General features: G+C 44.3%; 1 protein-coding gene across 1 annotated transcript in view; it reads left to right on the forward strand.

Moving 5' to 3' along the window:
• Positions 1-17,500, forward strand: part of rims2b (regulating synaptic membrane exocytosis 2b) — a 214,459-nt gene that overhangs the window by 39,378 nt on the left and 157,581 nt on the right. Inside the window, exons 9-11 of the mRNA XM_056298085.1 lie at positions 13,551-13,597; positions 13,931-14,040; positions 14,468-14,512. Of these exons, the coding sequence (XP_056154060.1) occupies positions 13,551-13,597; positions 13,931-14,040; positions 14,468-14,512 (202 nt within the window). The remainder of the gene's footprint in view (positions 1-13,550; positions 13,598-13,930; positions 14,041-14,467; positions 14,513-17,500) is intronic.

The following is a 17,500-nucleotide window of genomic DNA, read 5'->3' on the forward strand; positions in this document are numbered from 1 at the left end:
ATGATCAAAGCCCTCAAACAAAAACGCATTCAAAACAGATTGAGGCAGATGGACATCTGCAAGTGCTCTGTTTGTCTTCTAATGCAGTGGTTCTCAACCTTTTTGGGGTCCTGGACCCCTGCGTATTTTTGATCTACCCTGAGGACCCCTCCACCTGATCTTGGGGGAGGGGGGTTGCAATTTGATAGAAACAGTAGAAACTGCATTTTAAATTGCATTATAGCATTTATTCACTCTTTGGGGCAAAAATAAGAGCTTTCAGTTGTAACTTAGATATAGTTAACAAAACAGAATTCTTATGCAGTAACTTTCAGATATATGTAACAAAACAGAATTCTTATGCAGTAACTTTCAGATATATGTAACAAAACAGAATTCTTATGCAGTAACTTTCAGATATATGTAACAAAACAGAATATGTATTCAGTAACTTTCAGATATATGTAACAAAACAGAATATATATTCAGTAACTTTCAGATATATGTAACAAAACAGAATATGTATTCAGTAACTTTCAGATATATGTAACAAAACAGAATATGTATTCAGTAACTTTCAGATATATGTAACAAAACAGAATTCTTATGCAGTTACTTTCAGATATATGTAACAACACAGAATATGTATTCAGTAACTTTCAGATATATGTAACAAAACAGAATTCTTATGCAGTAACTTTCAGATATATGTAACAAAACAGAATATGCATTCAGTAACTTTCAGATATATGTAACAAAACAGAATTCTTATGCAGTAACTTTCAGATATATGTAACAACACAGAATTCTTATGCAGTAACTTTCAGATATATGTAACAAAACAGAATTCTTATGCAGTAACTTTCAGATATATGTAACAAAACAGAATTCTTATGCAGTAACTTTCAGATATATGTAACAAAACAGAATTCTTATGCAGTAACTTTCAGATATATGTAACAAAACAGAATATGTATTCAGTAACTTTCAGATATATGTAACAAAACAGAATATATATTCAGTAACTTTCAGATATATGTAACAAAACAGAATATGTATTCAGTAACTTTCAGATATATGTAACAAAACAGAATATGTATTCAGTAACTTTCAGATATATGTAACAAAACAGAATTCTTATGCAGTAACTTTCAGATATATGTAACAACACAGAATATGTATTCAGTAACTTTCAGATATATGTAACAAAACAGAATTCTTATGCAGTAACTTTCAGATATATGTAACAAAACAGAATATGTATTCAGTAACTTTCAGATATATGTAACAAAACAGAATTCTTATGCAGTAACTTTCAGATATATGTAACAACACAGAATTCTTATGCAGTAACTTTCAGATATATGTAACAAAACAGAATTCTTATGCAGTAACTTTCAGATATATGTAACAAAACAGAATATGTATTCAGTAACTTTCAGATATATGTAACAAAACAGAATATATATTCAGTAACTTTCAGATATATGTAACAAAACAGAATATGTATTCAGTAACTTTCAGATATATGTAACAAAACAGAATATGTATTCAGTAACTTTCAGATATATGTAACAAAACAGAATATGTATTCAGTAACTTTCAGATATATGTAACAAAACAGAATTCTTATGCAGTAACTTTCAGATATATGTAACAAAACAGAATATGTATTCAGTAACTTTCAGATATATGTAACAAAACAGAATATGTATTCAGTAACTTTCAGATATATGTAACAAAACAGAATTCTTATGCAGTAACTTTCAGATATATGTAACAAAACAGAATATGTATTCAGTAACTTTCAGATATATGTAACAAAACAGAATATGTATTCAGTAACTTTCAGATATATGTAACAAAACAGAATTCTTATGAAGTAACTTTCAGATATATGTAACAAAACAGAATATGTATGCAGTAACTTTCAGATATATGTAACAAAACAGAATATGTATTCAGTAACTTTCAGATATATGTAACAAAACAGAATATGTATTCAGTAACTTTCAGATATATGTAACAAAACAGAATATGTATTCAGTAACTTTCAGATATACACTACCGTTCAAAAGTTTGGGATCACCCAAACAATTTTGTGTTTTCCATGAAAAGTCACACTTATTCACCGCCATATGTTGTGAAATGAATAGAAAATAGAGTCAAGACATTGACAAGGTTAGAAATAATGATTTGTATTTGAAATAAGATTTTTTTTACATCAAACTTTGCTTTCGTCAAAGAATCCTCCATTTGCAGCAATTACAGCATTGCAGACCTTTGGCATTCTAGCTGTTAATTTGTTGAGGTAATCTGGAGAAATTGCACCCCACGCTTCCAGAAGCAGCTCCCACAAGTTGGATTGGTTGGATGGGCACTTCTTTGAGCAGATTGAGTTTCTGGAGCATCACATTTGTGGGGTCAATTAAACGCTCAAAATGGCCAGAAAAAGAGAACTTTCATCTGAAACTCGACAGTCTATTCTTGTTCTTAGAAATGAAGGCTATTCCATGCGAGAAATTGCTAAGAAATTGAAGATTTCCTACACCGGTGTGTACTACTCCCTTCAGAGGACAGCACAAACAGGCTCTAACCAGAGTAGAAAAAGAAGTGGGAGGCCGCGTTGCACAACTGAGCAAGAAGATAAGTACATTAGAGTCTCTAGTTTGAGAAACAGACGCCTCACAGGTCCCCAACTGGCATCTTCATTAAATAGTACCTGTTAGAGCCTGTTTGTGCTGTCCTCTGAAGGGAGTAGTACACACCGGTGTAGGAAATCTTCAATTTCTTAGCAATTTCTCGCATGGAATAGCCTTCATTTCTAAGAACAAGAATAGACTGTCGAGTTTCAGATGAAAGTTCTCTTTTTCTGGCCATTTTGAGCGTTTAATTGACCCCACAAATGTGATGCTCCAGAAACTCAATCTGCTCAAAGAAGTGCCCATCCAACCAATCCAACTTGTGGGAGCTGCTTCTGGAAGCGTGGGGTGCAATTTCTCCAGATTACCTCAACAAATTAACAGCTAGAATGCCAAAGGTCTGCAATGCTGTAATTGCTGCAAATGGAGGATTCTTTGACGAAAGCAAAGTTTGATGTAAAAAAAATCTTATTTCAAATACAAATCATTATTTCTAACCTTGTCAATGTCTTGACTCTATTTTCTATTCATTTCACAACATATGGTGGTGAATAAGTGTGACTTTTCATGGAAAACACAAAATTGTTTGGGTGATCCCAAACTTTTGAACGGTAGTGTATGTAACAACAGAATTTTTATGCAGTAACTTTCAGATATATGTAACAAAACAGAATATGTATTCAGTAACTTTCAGATATATGTAACAACAGAATTTTTATGCAGTAACTTTTAACAATGCAAACAGGAGCGAGATCTCTTATTAAAATACAATAAATGACACTTGTGAAACAGATGTAGTTAGAGAAAAAAGTCCTGTTACCCTTTATAGTTTAGGTAGATAAAGGTCTCAGTCACATTTGAGTAAAATAATCCCATTTCTATAAATGTCATAGGATCTTTTTTTTTAAAGATATTTTATTTTCACGGAGCCCTTGCAATTACACCACTGACCACTAGGGGTCCGCGAACCCCCGGTTGAGAAACACTGTTCTAATGAGTGTCATTTCATATCTGCTACAACAGAACACCTCTCCTCTTTAAAGTCAAAAGAAATGGCCTCAGCCACAGATACATTTAGAAACCAGTGCTCTGGCTATTTGTTGTCTAGTAAGTGACTAAAATTGCACTTATTTGACTTGCAAGAGCTGTAAAGTTAGGCTCACAGGAAGTGACAGCAATCCGCAGACACTGGTGGAGGTGGGTAAGGGAGGCACGTGTTTGTTTTTATTGCGTTCATATGTAAGAGGCTTGACTGGCAGGTATACGTTGTACCAAACATAGTCAGTAGGAAGAGAGCCAACCTTCTGCTGTTTGGGAACTGGACCTGGATAAATTGCACCCAAAGCTGCTCACATCCCACAGATTTAAGTTTTTGCTTTAAATCAGATGATGCTTGGATGTCTATCAGTTCTAACTGCAGGGAGCCTTCATCCAGTGACGTGAGCACCTGTTTGGCTTTGGCTGCAAACTCTCCCCCAACATCAGTAGCAAAGACGTCCTTGGTAAATAGCGTCACCTCTGCGGGTATATTGAAATGACCAAACCTCGCAGCAAAATTCACAGTCAGTTTGTCAACGAATGCTGTCATCGCTGGGGTAATCTGTGCCGATGACGAGTTGTCGATAAAATCACAGTGTTGGAAATTGCAGCATTTTCGTGGAGGTCAGGTCGGTAGAAAATAACTTCAGTTTCCTTTTAAATCTATTCAGATTGCCCATTATGTCGCTAACTGTTTTGTCCTGACCTTGCAATTGCAGATTAAGTCCGTTCAAGTGGTGGAAAGTGTCCCTTAAAAAACACACATCTGCCATGTGCTCCTCGTCTAGCATTTGGGCTAGAAATGCGGCGGCTTTCTTGTGATGGCAGCCACGGAGAAAGGCAACGATCTCGTGCCTGAGTTCACAAACCTTTTTCAGTGCGTTACCCTTACTTAGCCATCTAAGGTCATTGTGTAAAAGTGAGTCACTGTGCCCAGCTGACATATCTGATAAAAGTTTACGAAACAAGCGGTGCTGTAGGCTCGATGTGGCTCTGATGAAATTGATCATTGACATAATATTGTCTATGGTGCTTTTCAACTCACCGCTAAGATTTGCGCAGAGAACGCTCTGATGTATCAGATAGTGCAGTGGTTTCATTACATGACATTACATTACATGACATTACAGTCATTTTGCCGATGCTTTTATCCAAAGCGACTTACAATAAGTGCATCATTTAACGTAGGAGATCATGAGAACTACTAGTCATCAGAGGTCATAAGTGCATCTAAACAAGCATCTAAGAGCAAAACCAGTGCTAAAGTAAAAGCGCAAGAAAGAGATTTTTTTTTAAATGAGTGAATACAGTAAGTGGTAAGAACAAGTAACAGGGTAGTAGTTCTTGAAGAGGTGAGTTTTCAACCTGCACCGAAAGATGGGCAGCGACTCCGCTGTCCTGACATCAGTGGGGAGTTCATTCCACCACTGTGGGTCCAGGACAGAAAAGAGCCGTGACCGGGTCGATCGGCAGCAGGGGCCTCTGAGCAACGGGGCAACCAGGCGTCCCGAGGCAGCAGAGCAAAGTGGTCGGGCAGGGGTGTAGGGCTTGACCATTGCCTGGAGATGGGAAGGAGCTGTTCCTTTCACTGCCCTGTAGGCTAGCACCAGAGTCTTAAACTGGATGCAAGCAGCTACTGGGAGCCAGTGTAGGGACATGAGAAGTTCAAGTTCAATTACTCTATTTGTCACATGCACAGAAATACAAAGTAAAACATGCAGTGAAATGAAGAGGGGTACTATGTCTGTCATTATGTGAAAAGACATAGACCTAGATAAAAGACAAAAGATCAGTGCATTTTTCCCTCTTTTTTTTAAGTCAAAATAAACAGTAAAAAGTTCTTATGGCCTATGGGTACAAGCTTCTCTTCAGTCTCTCTGTTTTGGCCCTAAGACTGCAGAGGCGTCTACCAGACCCCAATAGCCTGAACAGTCCATTGTTAGGGTGACAAGTGTCGCTCATGATCTTCTTGGCTCTCGCCCTCACCCTTCTGGTACAAGTGTCCTGCAGGATGGGGAGGGATGTTCTGGTGGTGCGTTCAGCTGAACGTACTACTCTCTGCAAGTCAACTCGGTCACGAGCAGAACAGTTTCCATACCAGGCGGTGATGCAATCTGTTAGGACGCTCTCCACAGCTGAGGAATAGAATGTCTTCAGGATGGAGGGTGAGACCTTGAATTTCATCAGCCTTCGGAGGAAGTAGAGCCTCTGTCTGGACATCTTTAGAGTGTGCTGAGTGTGAAGAGTCCAGGTGAGGTCCTCAGAGATGTGTACGCCGAGGTATTTAAAGCTGGAGACCCTCTCCACAGGTTCCCCGTTGATCTTTTGTGTGAAGGGGAGTTGTGTGGGAGAACTTAGGGCGGTTGAACACCAGACGAGTTGCAGCTTTCTGAACAAGCTCCAGAGGTCTGATGGCCGATGCCAGGGTGCCAGCAAGGAAGGAGTTGCCATAGTCCAGCCAGGAGATGACCAGAGCCTGGATGAGCACCTGTGCCGTCTCATCGGTGAGGAATGGGCAAATCCTCATGATGTTATCGAGGAGAAATCTCCAGGAGCGAGCAACCGATGCAACGTTTGCAGCAAACGACAGTTGATCGTCCAGGATCACACCCAGATTCCTCGCAGTCCGAGTTGGCATCACCACGGTGTTGTCAATGGTGATAGCCAGGTCTCGGTGTGGGCAACCTTTCCCTGGGAGGAACATCAGCTCTGTCTTGTCCAGATTGAGCTTCAGGTGTTGTGTCGCCATCCACTGCAAGATGTCAGTCAAGCACGCAGCAATGCGTGTCTCTACTTGTGTGTGACGGGGAGGAAAGGAGAAGATCAACTGGGTGTCATCGGCATAACAATGGTAAGAGAAGTCATGCGAGCGAATAACAGAACCCAGGGATGTCGTGTACAGGGAGAAAGGAGAGAATCCAGAACCGAACCCTGTGGAACGCCTGTAGTCAGTCTGCGAGGCTCCGACACAGATCCCCTCTATGTCACCTGGTAGGAGCGACCTGTCAGGTAGGATTCAAACATTGAGAGTGCAGAGCCTGTGACACCCAGCCCCTCGAGGGTAGAGAGGAGGATCTGGTGGTTCACCGTGTTGAACGCAGCTGACAGGTCCAGGAGTATCAGGACAGAGGAGAGAGAGTTTGCTCTAGCAGTGTGCAGTGATTCTGTCACTGCAAGGAGGGCCGTCTCTGTCGAGTGACCCACCCTGAACCCAGACTGGTTGGGGTCCAGGAGGTTGTTCTGGTGGAGGTACAAAGAAAGTTGGTTAAAAACAGCAGGTTCGAAAGTTTTGGGTAGAAAGGGTAGAAGGGAAACCGGTCTGTAGTTTTTGACATCAGAGGGGTTAAGTGATGGTTCTTGAGAAGGTGCGTGACTCTAGCAGTCTTGAAGGCAGATGGAAAGCATCCTGCCTGGAGGGAGGTGTTGATGAGGTGGGTTAGAAAGGGAAGGAGTTCAGGTGCTATAGACTGAAGAAGAGGGGAGGGGACCGGGTCAAGGGAGCGTGTGGTGGGGCGACTGGATGTGATGAGGTTGAGGACCTCGTCGGGGGAGAGAGGAGCGAGGTGGGATAGGGTGGGACATGGAGAGGTGAGGGAGGGTGCAGAGGGTGGGATAGTGCAAGGAGCACTAACCGGGTGGTGAGAAAAGGAGGATCTGATGTCGTTTACCTTCTTGTCAAAGAAGTTAGCGAAGTCATCAGGGAGAAGGCAGTAAGTAGGAGGACGAGGTGGGGGTTGAAGAAGTCTAGAGAAGGTTTCAAAGAGTTTCTTAGGATTAGAGGGAGAGGATAGGATTTTAGAGCGATAGAAGGCAGCCTTAGCAGCAGAGAGGGAGGAGGAGAAAGTGGAAAGAAGAGACTGGAGGTTGAGAAGGTCCTCTGGGAGTTTGCCTTTTCATCTGTGGTGTGAGGGAAGCAAGGCAGGTGGAGAGTCCCTGCACTCTCCCCGACATGGAAGGGGCTCCATCTGTGACTAGCATATTGACTCACTGAAAAATTAAACAATCTTCTCAAAAATTATTTGACCGGTTGTTTGTCCCTGCGAGGGAATTAAACCCAGCACATGCTCACGAAAGCACTCGCTATCAAAGAATCTCACATGAAGACACCGCTCTGCGATATCGCCGCTACCGGTAGACTCATCGACAGTGAGGGACATTACCTCCGCCTTTCTTAACTTGTCCCAAAGCGTTTCGGAAACATTCGTTGCTAGTGCTTCGACTCATCTAATTGTAGATGTGGCGGACATTGGTATTTTCCGAATAGATGGAATGATAATCTTCTTTACCTTTTCATCCGGCGCCATGTCCTCTAGAACGGCTAGCATGCACTCTTCCATAGTATCTGAGTCGGTGAAGGGGTTTTTCTTTTTCGCGAGAATCCATGCTACGCCGAGGGAGGCTATTGTAGTCCTCGCTTGCTGGGAACATGAGCGGGCCATGCTCATAGTTCTCTGCTCAGAGTTCTCTGCTCGGAGTTCTCTGCTCGGAGTTCTCTGCTCGGAGTTCTCTGCTCGGAGTTCTCTGCTCGGAGTTCTCTGCTCGGAGTTCTCTGCTCAGAGTTCTCTGCTCGGAGTTCTCTGCTCAGAGTTCTCTGCTCAGAGTTCTCTGCTCAGAGTTCTCGGTGAGGCTCTGCAGCTTCTGCCTGCGTGCTTCCGACCCTTCTGGGAAATGTGTGTTGAAACTCGAGTGTTGAGTGTCGCTTTGTCTCCTCAGGTTACATTCCTTTGAGACAGCGACAGGCTCGTTACACAGCACACATGTCGGCTTCGTTCCGATATTAGTGAACATACATTTTTCAGTTCATTCGTTATTAAATTGGCGATTTTCATTGTCAACTTTCCTCTTTTTCAAAGTGGACAGTGACATGTTGGGGTTATTTTGTTTGCTAGTTAGCAGCAGCGAGCAGGTTAGTGCTGCACGCTCACTAGCTTGGCAGCTGGCGGCGCGCGCACGTAGGGAGCGTCGGGAGCAGTTAGGGGCGGGACAAAGCAGTCTCCCGTTGGAGAGATTGAGGGAGCGCATTCTTGCCCCAAAACAGATCTTTCTTCGCGGGAAAATGCATTATAATGTTCTAAAAAATTGATCGGGGTCCGCGGTGGTGTAGCGGTCTAAGCATTGGCGTTGTGTCGATGCAGTTGCCCACTGGGCACCGGAGTTCGCTCCCCGGTCTCGTCAGATCGGACTATGGCCGGACTCGGTGCTTGGCAGCAGTGTGCTTGGCAGCAGCGCTGTCTTCGGGAGGGGGCGGAGTGGGCTTGTGTTCGTCACATGACTGCGTCTCGGTGTGGGGGGGGAAAGCAGTGGGGAGGCCTGGAGGCGCCTCGCCACGAGGCGTCTCCAGGGAGGCGTCTCCTGGGAGGCGTCTCCTGGGAGACTGCCGGCCGGAGAGATGCCGTTGGCGAACGCCTGCAGTACGAGGGTGGTGTTTGAACTGAAATAGGGAGCGATTGGTCGCTAAACTGGGAGAAAAAAGGGAAAATCGTAATAAATTATATAAAAAAAATTGATCAAAGGGCCGGAAAAAACAATCCTCGGGCCGGATTTAGCCACGGGCCGCCACTTGATTAGGCCTGACCTATAGGGTAGGGTCAAAGGTCGCTGGTGAATGTACTTATGTTGTACTGGCATGGTAGTAACTCACTTCACTTCCAGGACCTATAGGGTAGGGTCAAAGGTCGCTGGTGAATGTACTTAGGTTGTGCTGGCATGGTAGTAACTCACTTTATTCCAGGACCTATAGGGTAGGGTCAAAGGTCGCTGGTGAATGTACTTAGGTTATGCTGGCATGGTAGTAACTCACTTTATTCCAGGTCCTATAGGGTAGGGTCAAAGGTCGCTGATGAATGTACTTAGGTTGTGCTGGCATGGTAGTAACTCACTTTATTCCAGGACCTATAGGTTAGGGTCAAAGGTCGGTGATGAATGTACTTAGGTTATGCTGGCATGGTAGTAACTCCCTTCACTTCCAGGACCTATAGGGTAGGGTCAAAGGTCGCCGATGAATGTACTTGTGTTGTGCTGGCATGGTAGTAACTCACTTTATTCCAGGTCCTATAGGGTAGGGTCAAAGGTCGCTGGTGAATGTACTTATGTTGTGCTGGCATGGTAATAACTCACTTTATTCCAGGACCTATAGGGTAGGGTCAAAGGTCGGTGGTGAATGTACTTATGTTGTGCTGGCATGGTAATAACTCACTTTATTCCAGGACCTATAGGGTAGGGTCAAAGGTCGGTGGTGAATGTACTTATGTTATGCTGGCATGGTAATATCTCACTCCCTACACCCCCTCCCGACCATTTCGCTCTGCTGCCTCGGGACACCTGGTTGCCCTGTCGCTCAGAGGCCCCTGCTGTCAATCAACCCGGTTCTGGCTCTTTTCTGTCCTGGCCCCACAGTGGTGGAATGAACTCCCCACTGATGTCAGGACAGTGGAGTCGCTGCCCATCTTTCAGAGCAGGTTGAAAACTCACCACTTCAAGAACTACTACCCTGTTACTTGTTCTTAGCACTTATTGTATTCACTCAATAAAAAACAAATCTCTTTCTTGCGCTTTTACTGTAGCACTGGTTTTGCTCTTAGATGCTTGTTTAGATGCACTTGTGACCTCTGATGACTAGTAGTTCTCCTGATCTCCTACGTTAAATGATGCTCTTATTGTAAGTTGCTTTGGGTAAAAGCATCGGCAAAATGACTGGAATGTCATGTCATGTAATGTAACACACCTACACAACCACACAACCACAAACCTATACACCTACACAACCACACAACCAACAAACCTACACACCTACACAACCACACAACCACACACCTACACAACCACACAACCACACAACACACCTCCACGACCATCACAACACACCTCCACAACCACACAACCACACAACTACACAACCATACACCTACACAACCACACAGCCACACACATACACAACCACACACCTCCACAACTACACAACCACACAGCTACACAACTACACAACCACACACCTACACAGCCACACACCTACACAACCACACACCTACACTACCACACAGCCACACACCTACACAACCACACACCTATACAACTCCACAACCACACACCTCCACACCTCCACAACCACACACCTCCACAACACACAACTACACAACCACACACTTACACTCCTCCACAACCACACAATTACACAACCACGCACCTATACAACTACACAACCACCCAAGCACACACCTATACAACCATACACCTCCACAACCACACACCTACACACCTCCACAACCACACAACCACAGAACTACACAACCACACACCTACACAACCACACAACCACACACCTACCCAACTACACACCTACACACAACCACATCCACACAACCACACAACAACAGACCTACACAACCACACAACTGCATAACCACACACCTCCGGAACCACATAATAATAATAACAATAACAGTAATATTAATAATAATAATAAATCAGTCTTATATAGCGCTTTTCTAACACTCAAAGTGGCTTTACAATAAACGGGTTGAAACAAGACAACAGATAAACACAACACAGACACACAGGGGTGGATGGGAAGGGGGGACAGACATACAGGGGTGGATGGGAAGGGGGGCTGACATACAGGGGTGGATGGGAAGGGGGGCAGACATACAGGGGTGGATGGGAAGGGGGGGCAGACATACAGGGGTGGATGGGAAGGGGGGACAGACATACAGGGGTGGATGGGAAGGGGGGCAGACGTACAGGGGTGGATGGGAAGGGGGGGCAGACATACAGGGGTGGATGGGAAGGGGGGCAGACATACAGGGGTGGATGGGAAGGGGGGGCAGACATACAGGGGTGGATGGGAAGGGGGGCAGACATACAGGGGTGGATGGGAAGGGGGGGCAGACATACAGGGGTGGATGGGAAGGGGGGACAGACATACAGGGGTGGATGGGAAGGGGGGCAGACATACAGGGGTGGATGGGAAGGGGGGCTGCGAGAGGGAGAAGTGGCAGCCACACACGACGCCAGCAGGACTCTCCCACTTTAACACACATAAGAGGGCAAGAAAAACACAAAGCAACAGCATTGTGGATGTTGACGTTGTGTAGGGGTTTACTCCCGTAGCCTATAACTCTCCCGAGGTGTCCACTAGGTGGCACTATTTAACCCATAGCTGGGGGTGGTTTGTGGGCATCAGGGAATATCCACACACTGGTGGGCCTACGTACCGCACGTCTGGGGGCCAGACCTCCTCCGAGTCCCTTGTACTTCAGCCAGGGTCCAAGGTGTACCGTTACCGTGTGTCGCCACCAGGAGGCGCTACATAGGGCTTGCTGTTGGAGAGGCTATGTACTGGCAGGGAGAGACTTAGGTGCTCAGCTCTCCTGTTCGCAATTCTGCTAGCCAGCGGTGAAGGTTGAGAGTGACACGTGACAGACACACAACACTGCACCAACACACTTCACAACAACCCCACTTCTTACACAAGAATGTCAGACACACACCTATACAATCACACAACTACACAACCACACATCTACACAACCACACACCTACACAACCACATAACCACACACCTATACAACCACACACCTATACAATAACACACCTACAACTACCAGGCGCTTCTTTTCATTTTCACCAGGGAGACGTAGGGCATGGGGGCGTCAAGCTATTCCCCCAGTTCCCCCTCCCCTCTGAACAGGCGCCCCGACCAACCAGAGGAGGCGCTAGTGCAGCGACCAGGACACATACCCACATCCGGCTTCCCACCCGCAGGCACGGCCAATTGTGTCTGTAGGGACACCTGACCAAGCCAGACGTAACACAGGGATTCGAACCAGTGATCCCCGTGTTGGTGGGCAACATAATAGATAGGTTAACTCTGACAGTTAACCTCTGAACAGTTAACTTCTGAACAGTTAGCTGGTAACTTCTGCTTCTCAATACTCAACCCTACCTCAAATATCAGGTGGACATGGGGCAGCTAAGAACCTGAAGGATAATGAAGTGCTTCTCTTCTAAGAACCTGATGGATAATGAAGTTGTTCTCTTCTAAAAACCTTGAGGATAATGAAGTTCTCCTCTTCTAAGAATCTGAAGGATAATGAAGATCTAATCTTCTAAGAACCTAGAGGATAATGAAGATCTAATCTTCTAAGAACCTAGAGGATAATGACGTTCTCTTTTAAGAACCTAGAGGATAATGAAGTTCTCCTCTTCTAAGAATCTGAAGGATAATGAAGTTCTCCTCTTCTAAGAACCAGATGGATAATGAAGTTCTCCTCTAAGAACCTGAAGGATAATGAAGTTCTCCTCCTCTAAGAACCTGAAGGATAATGAAGTTCTCCTCTTCTAAGAACCTGAAGGATAATGAAGTTCTCCTCTTCTAAGAACCTGAAAGATAATGAAGTTCTTCTCGTCTAAGAACCTGATGGATAATGAAGATCTCCTCTTCTAAGAACCTAGAGGATAATGAAGTTCTCCTCTTCTAAGAACCTAGAGGATAATGAAGTTCTCCTCTTCTAAGAATCTGAAGGATAATGAAGATCTCCTCTTCTAAGAACCAAGAGGATAATGAAGTTCTCCTCTTCTAAGAACCTAGAGGATAATGAAGTTCTTCTTTTCTATGAACCTGGTGGATAATGAAGTTCTTCTCTTCTATGAACCTGGTGGATAATGAAGTTCTCCTCTTCTAAGAACCAGATGGATAATGAAGTTCTCCTCTAAGAACCTGAAGGATAATGAAGTTCTCCTCTTCTAAGAACCTGAAGGATAATGAAGATCTCCTCTTCTCTGAAAACATCACAGTGGCTGGCTGGATGAAACACATTAATTTGAAAGTAAAAATAACCTGTAATTAAAATGTTGTGTTTTGATTGTTCTGCCTTGTGTGCTTCTACTTCTCAGGGATGCTGCCAGAATCACTGATGGCTCTCACATCCAGCTGGAATCAAGCAAGTCACTGCTTCATTACATACAACTAAAACTTTGCAGTCACGTATATTTTATTTGTTTTTGAGTAATATACTTTAAATGTTTGTGTGCATACTGTATCTATTTCTTATTGTAGGACATTACTGTAGATGGATGTCCGATACATGTTTCACTACCTCACAGGGAAACTTGAGATACATGCCATTGTCACTAGTGAAACCACAGCAACTGATCAATACTCTCAACTTCTCACTACCCAACACACCTCACACTTCCTCATGTCCTCCCAAAACGTGGCCACGCTGGATGATCTATTTGTGTGTGTGTGTGTGTGTGTGTGTGTGTGTGTGTAGGCTCTAGCTCCTTCGAGTCTCAGAAAATGGCTCCGTCCATATCAGTGACATCTCCCGTGAGCCCTGGTGTGTTACGTGATGCGCCGCAGTACATGTCAGGACAAGTCTCTGTGAGTACCCAGCATGCACTGTAGCAACAGCCCATTTAATCTGTCATATAATCACATGTCTCAGCCAATCACATCTCATCCACTCAGGTCTCATCGAACCACATCTCATATGTCTCATCCAGTCAGCTCTGTCATCTAGTCTCATCTCATCCAATCGGCTTTTTCCTCCAATCATGTCCCATCCAATCACAGTCCTGACCACACAGGTGTTGTCCAGTCACGTTTCTGAGCCAATTTACTCAGCACACAACTCTGACCACAATTTATACCACATATCAAAGGTAACATCAGTGGAAGCCCAGGTGCCCAGTTGCATCATGGGTAAAATACATTGTTCTGCATGTAACCTTTGACCTTGCAGGTGCCCCATGTATGTGTTGGTGTGTGTTGGTGTGACTGGTTTTATGTGGTTTCATGTTTCCTACAGAGTCCATTCCTCAGACAGAGTTCACCCCTGGTCCCCAGGGTCCAGGTAACTTTCTGTAGAGTAGACTATACAGTAAGAGATGTACTGACTTCTCTCTCTCTCTCTCTCTCTCTCTCCCTCTCTCTCCCTCTCTCTCTCTCAAATTTCTAATTTCTAATTCAAATGTGCTTTATTGGCATGACAACATTGTCATATTGCCAAAGCATTAATAACATATGATACAAAATACTTAATGTCATAACAAGCAACACAAACAAGGTAAGACAGTCGAAAACAAACAAACACACAAACAGACATATATGAAGGAAGTGAATTTAGTCACCTCACTTTGTGGTGGCTGCTACACACTGTGTTGCCTCATGAACATTGGGCTTTTCACCTAATAAGTAGGGGTTGCCTGGGCAGAGTCAACATGTATTTGTGTTTTTGTTATTCTTGTGAATTTGGGGTGGTATTCTTTTCTTATATGTGGTCAAGAAGTGGAGCTCTGTCTCCACCACTCCTTGACCACAGTGAGACACAGCCTGTCTGTCCTCTTTGGGGTAGCAAGTTTGTGTGTCGGTCTTTCTCCATGGCCAGGCTGTGCTCACTGAGTGTGTACATTGTCAGGGTTTTTCTCAGTGTGTTATCAGTCACATGGTCACATGTTCTGCTACGGTGTACTGTCTATTTAGAGTCACATAGAACTGGAGTTTACTTTGGGTTTTTGTTGTTCCATTCCAACAGGTTTCATCATTGTGTCTTTGTTGGTCGACAGTTTGGTTGGGTGGAATGTGTTGAGGAATGACTTCACTGTCCTGAGGCTGGTTATTATTAGTGGTGTTAGAAGGTCTGATGACGTCACTGTCCTGAGGCTGGTTATTATTAGTGGTGTTAGAAGGTCTGATGACGTCACTGTCCTGAGGCTGGTTATTATTAGTGGTGTTAGAAGGTCTGATGACGTCACTGTCCTGAGGCTGGTTATTATTAGTGGTGTTAGAAGGTCTGATGACGTCACTGTCCTGAGGCTGGTTATTATTAGTGGTGTTAGAAGGTCTGATGACGTCACTGTCCTGAGGCTGGTTATTATTAGTGGTGTTAGAAGGTCTGATGACGTCACTGTCCTGAGGCTGGTTATTATTAGTGGTGTTAGAAGGTCTGATGACGTCACTGTCCTGAGGCTGGTTAATATTAGTGGTGTTAGAAGGTCTGATGACGTCACTGTCCTGAGGCTGGTTATTATTAGTGGTGTTAGAAGGTCTGATGACGTCACTGTCCTGAGGCTGGTTATTATTAGTGGTGTCAGAAGGTCTGATGACGTCACTGTCCTGAGGCTGGTTATTATTGGTGGTGTTAGAAGGTCTGATGACGTCACTGTCCTGAGGCTGGTTATTATTGGTGGTGTTAGAAGGTCTGATGACGTCACTGTCCTTAGGCTGGTTATTACTAGTGGTGTTAGAAGGTCTGATGACGTCACTGTCCTGAGGCTGGTTATTATTAGTGGGGTTAGAAGGTCTGATGACGTCACTGTCCTGAGGCTGGTTATTATTGGTGGTGTTAGAAGGTCTGATGACATCACTGTCCTGAGGCTGGTTATTATTAGTGGTGTTAGAAGGTCTGATGACGTCACTGTCCTGAGGCTGGTTATTATTAGTGGTGTTAGAAGGTCTGATGACGTCACTGTCCTGAGGCTGGTTATTATTAGTGGGGTTAGAAGGTCTGATGACGTCACTGTCCTGAGGCTGGTTATTATTAGTGGTGTTAGAAGGTCTGATGACGTCACTGTCCTGAGGCTGGTTATTATTTGTGGTGTTAGAAGGTCTGATGACGTCACTGTCCTGAGGCTGGTTATTATTAGTGGTGTTAGAAGGTCTGATGACGTCACTGTCCTGAGGCTGGTTATTATTAGTGGCGTTAGAAGGTCTGATGACGTCACTGTCCTGAGGCTGGTTATTATTGGTGGCGTTAGAAGGTCTGATGACATCACTGTCCTGAGGCTGGTTATTATTAGTGGTGTTAGAAGGTCTGATGACGTCACTGTCCTGAGGCTGGTTATTATTAGTGGTGTTAGAAGGTCTGATGACGTCACTGTCCTGAGGCTGGTTATTATTAGTGGTGTTAGAAGGTCTGATGACGTCACTGTCCTGAGGCTGGTTATTATTAGTGGTGTTAGAAGGTCTGATGACGTCACTGTCCTGAGGCTGGTTATTATTAGTGGTGTTAGAAGGTCTGATGACGTCACTGTCCTGAGGCTGGTTATTATTGGTGGTGTTAGAAGGTCTGATGACATCACTCTCCTGAGGCTGGTTATTATTAGTGGTGTTAGAAGGTCTGATGACGTCACTCTCCTGAGGCTGGTTATTATTTGTGGTGTTAGAAGGTCTGATGACGTCACTGTCCTGAGGCTGGTTATTATTAGTGGGGTTAGAAGGTCTGATGACGTCACTGTCCTGAGGCTGGTTATTATTAGTGGTGTTAGAAGGTCTGATGACGTCACTGTCCTGAGGCTGGTTATTATTAGTGGCGTTAGAAGGTCTGATGACGTCACTGTCCTGAGGCTGGTTATTATTAGTGGGGTTAGAAGGTCTGATGACGTCACTGTCCTGAGGCTGGTTATTATTAGTGGTGTTAGAAGGTCTGATGACGTCACTGTCCTGAGGCTGGTTATTATTAGTGGGGTTAGAAGGTCTGATGACGTCACTGTCCTGAGGCTGGTTATTATTAGTGGTGTTAGAAGGTCTGATGACGTCACTGTCCTGAGGCTGGTTATTATTAGTGGTGTTAGAAGGTCTGATGACGTCACTGTCCTGAGGCTGGTTATTATTGGTGGTGTTAGAAGGTCTGATGACATCACTCTCCTGAGGCTGGTTATTATTAGTGGTGTTAGAAGGTCTGATGACGTCACTGTCCTGAGGCTGGTTATTATTAGTGGTGTTAGAAGGTCTGATGACGTCACTGTCCTGAGGCTTTCTGCTTTCTTAAAATCAATGAAGCATGCAAATATTTTCCTTTATTTTTCTTGGTGAACATGTTGATTAATTAGGGTGTGTAGGG

The sequence above is a fragment of the Lampris incognitus genome, chromosome 18 (genome assembly GCF_029633865.1).
Source record: "Lampris incognitus isolate fLamInc1 chromosome 18, fLamInc1.hap2, whole genome shotgun sequence".
In the NCBI taxonomy this organism is placed as follows: Eukaryota; Metazoa; Chordata; class Actinopteri; order Lampriformes; family Lampridae; genus Lampris; species Lampris incognitus.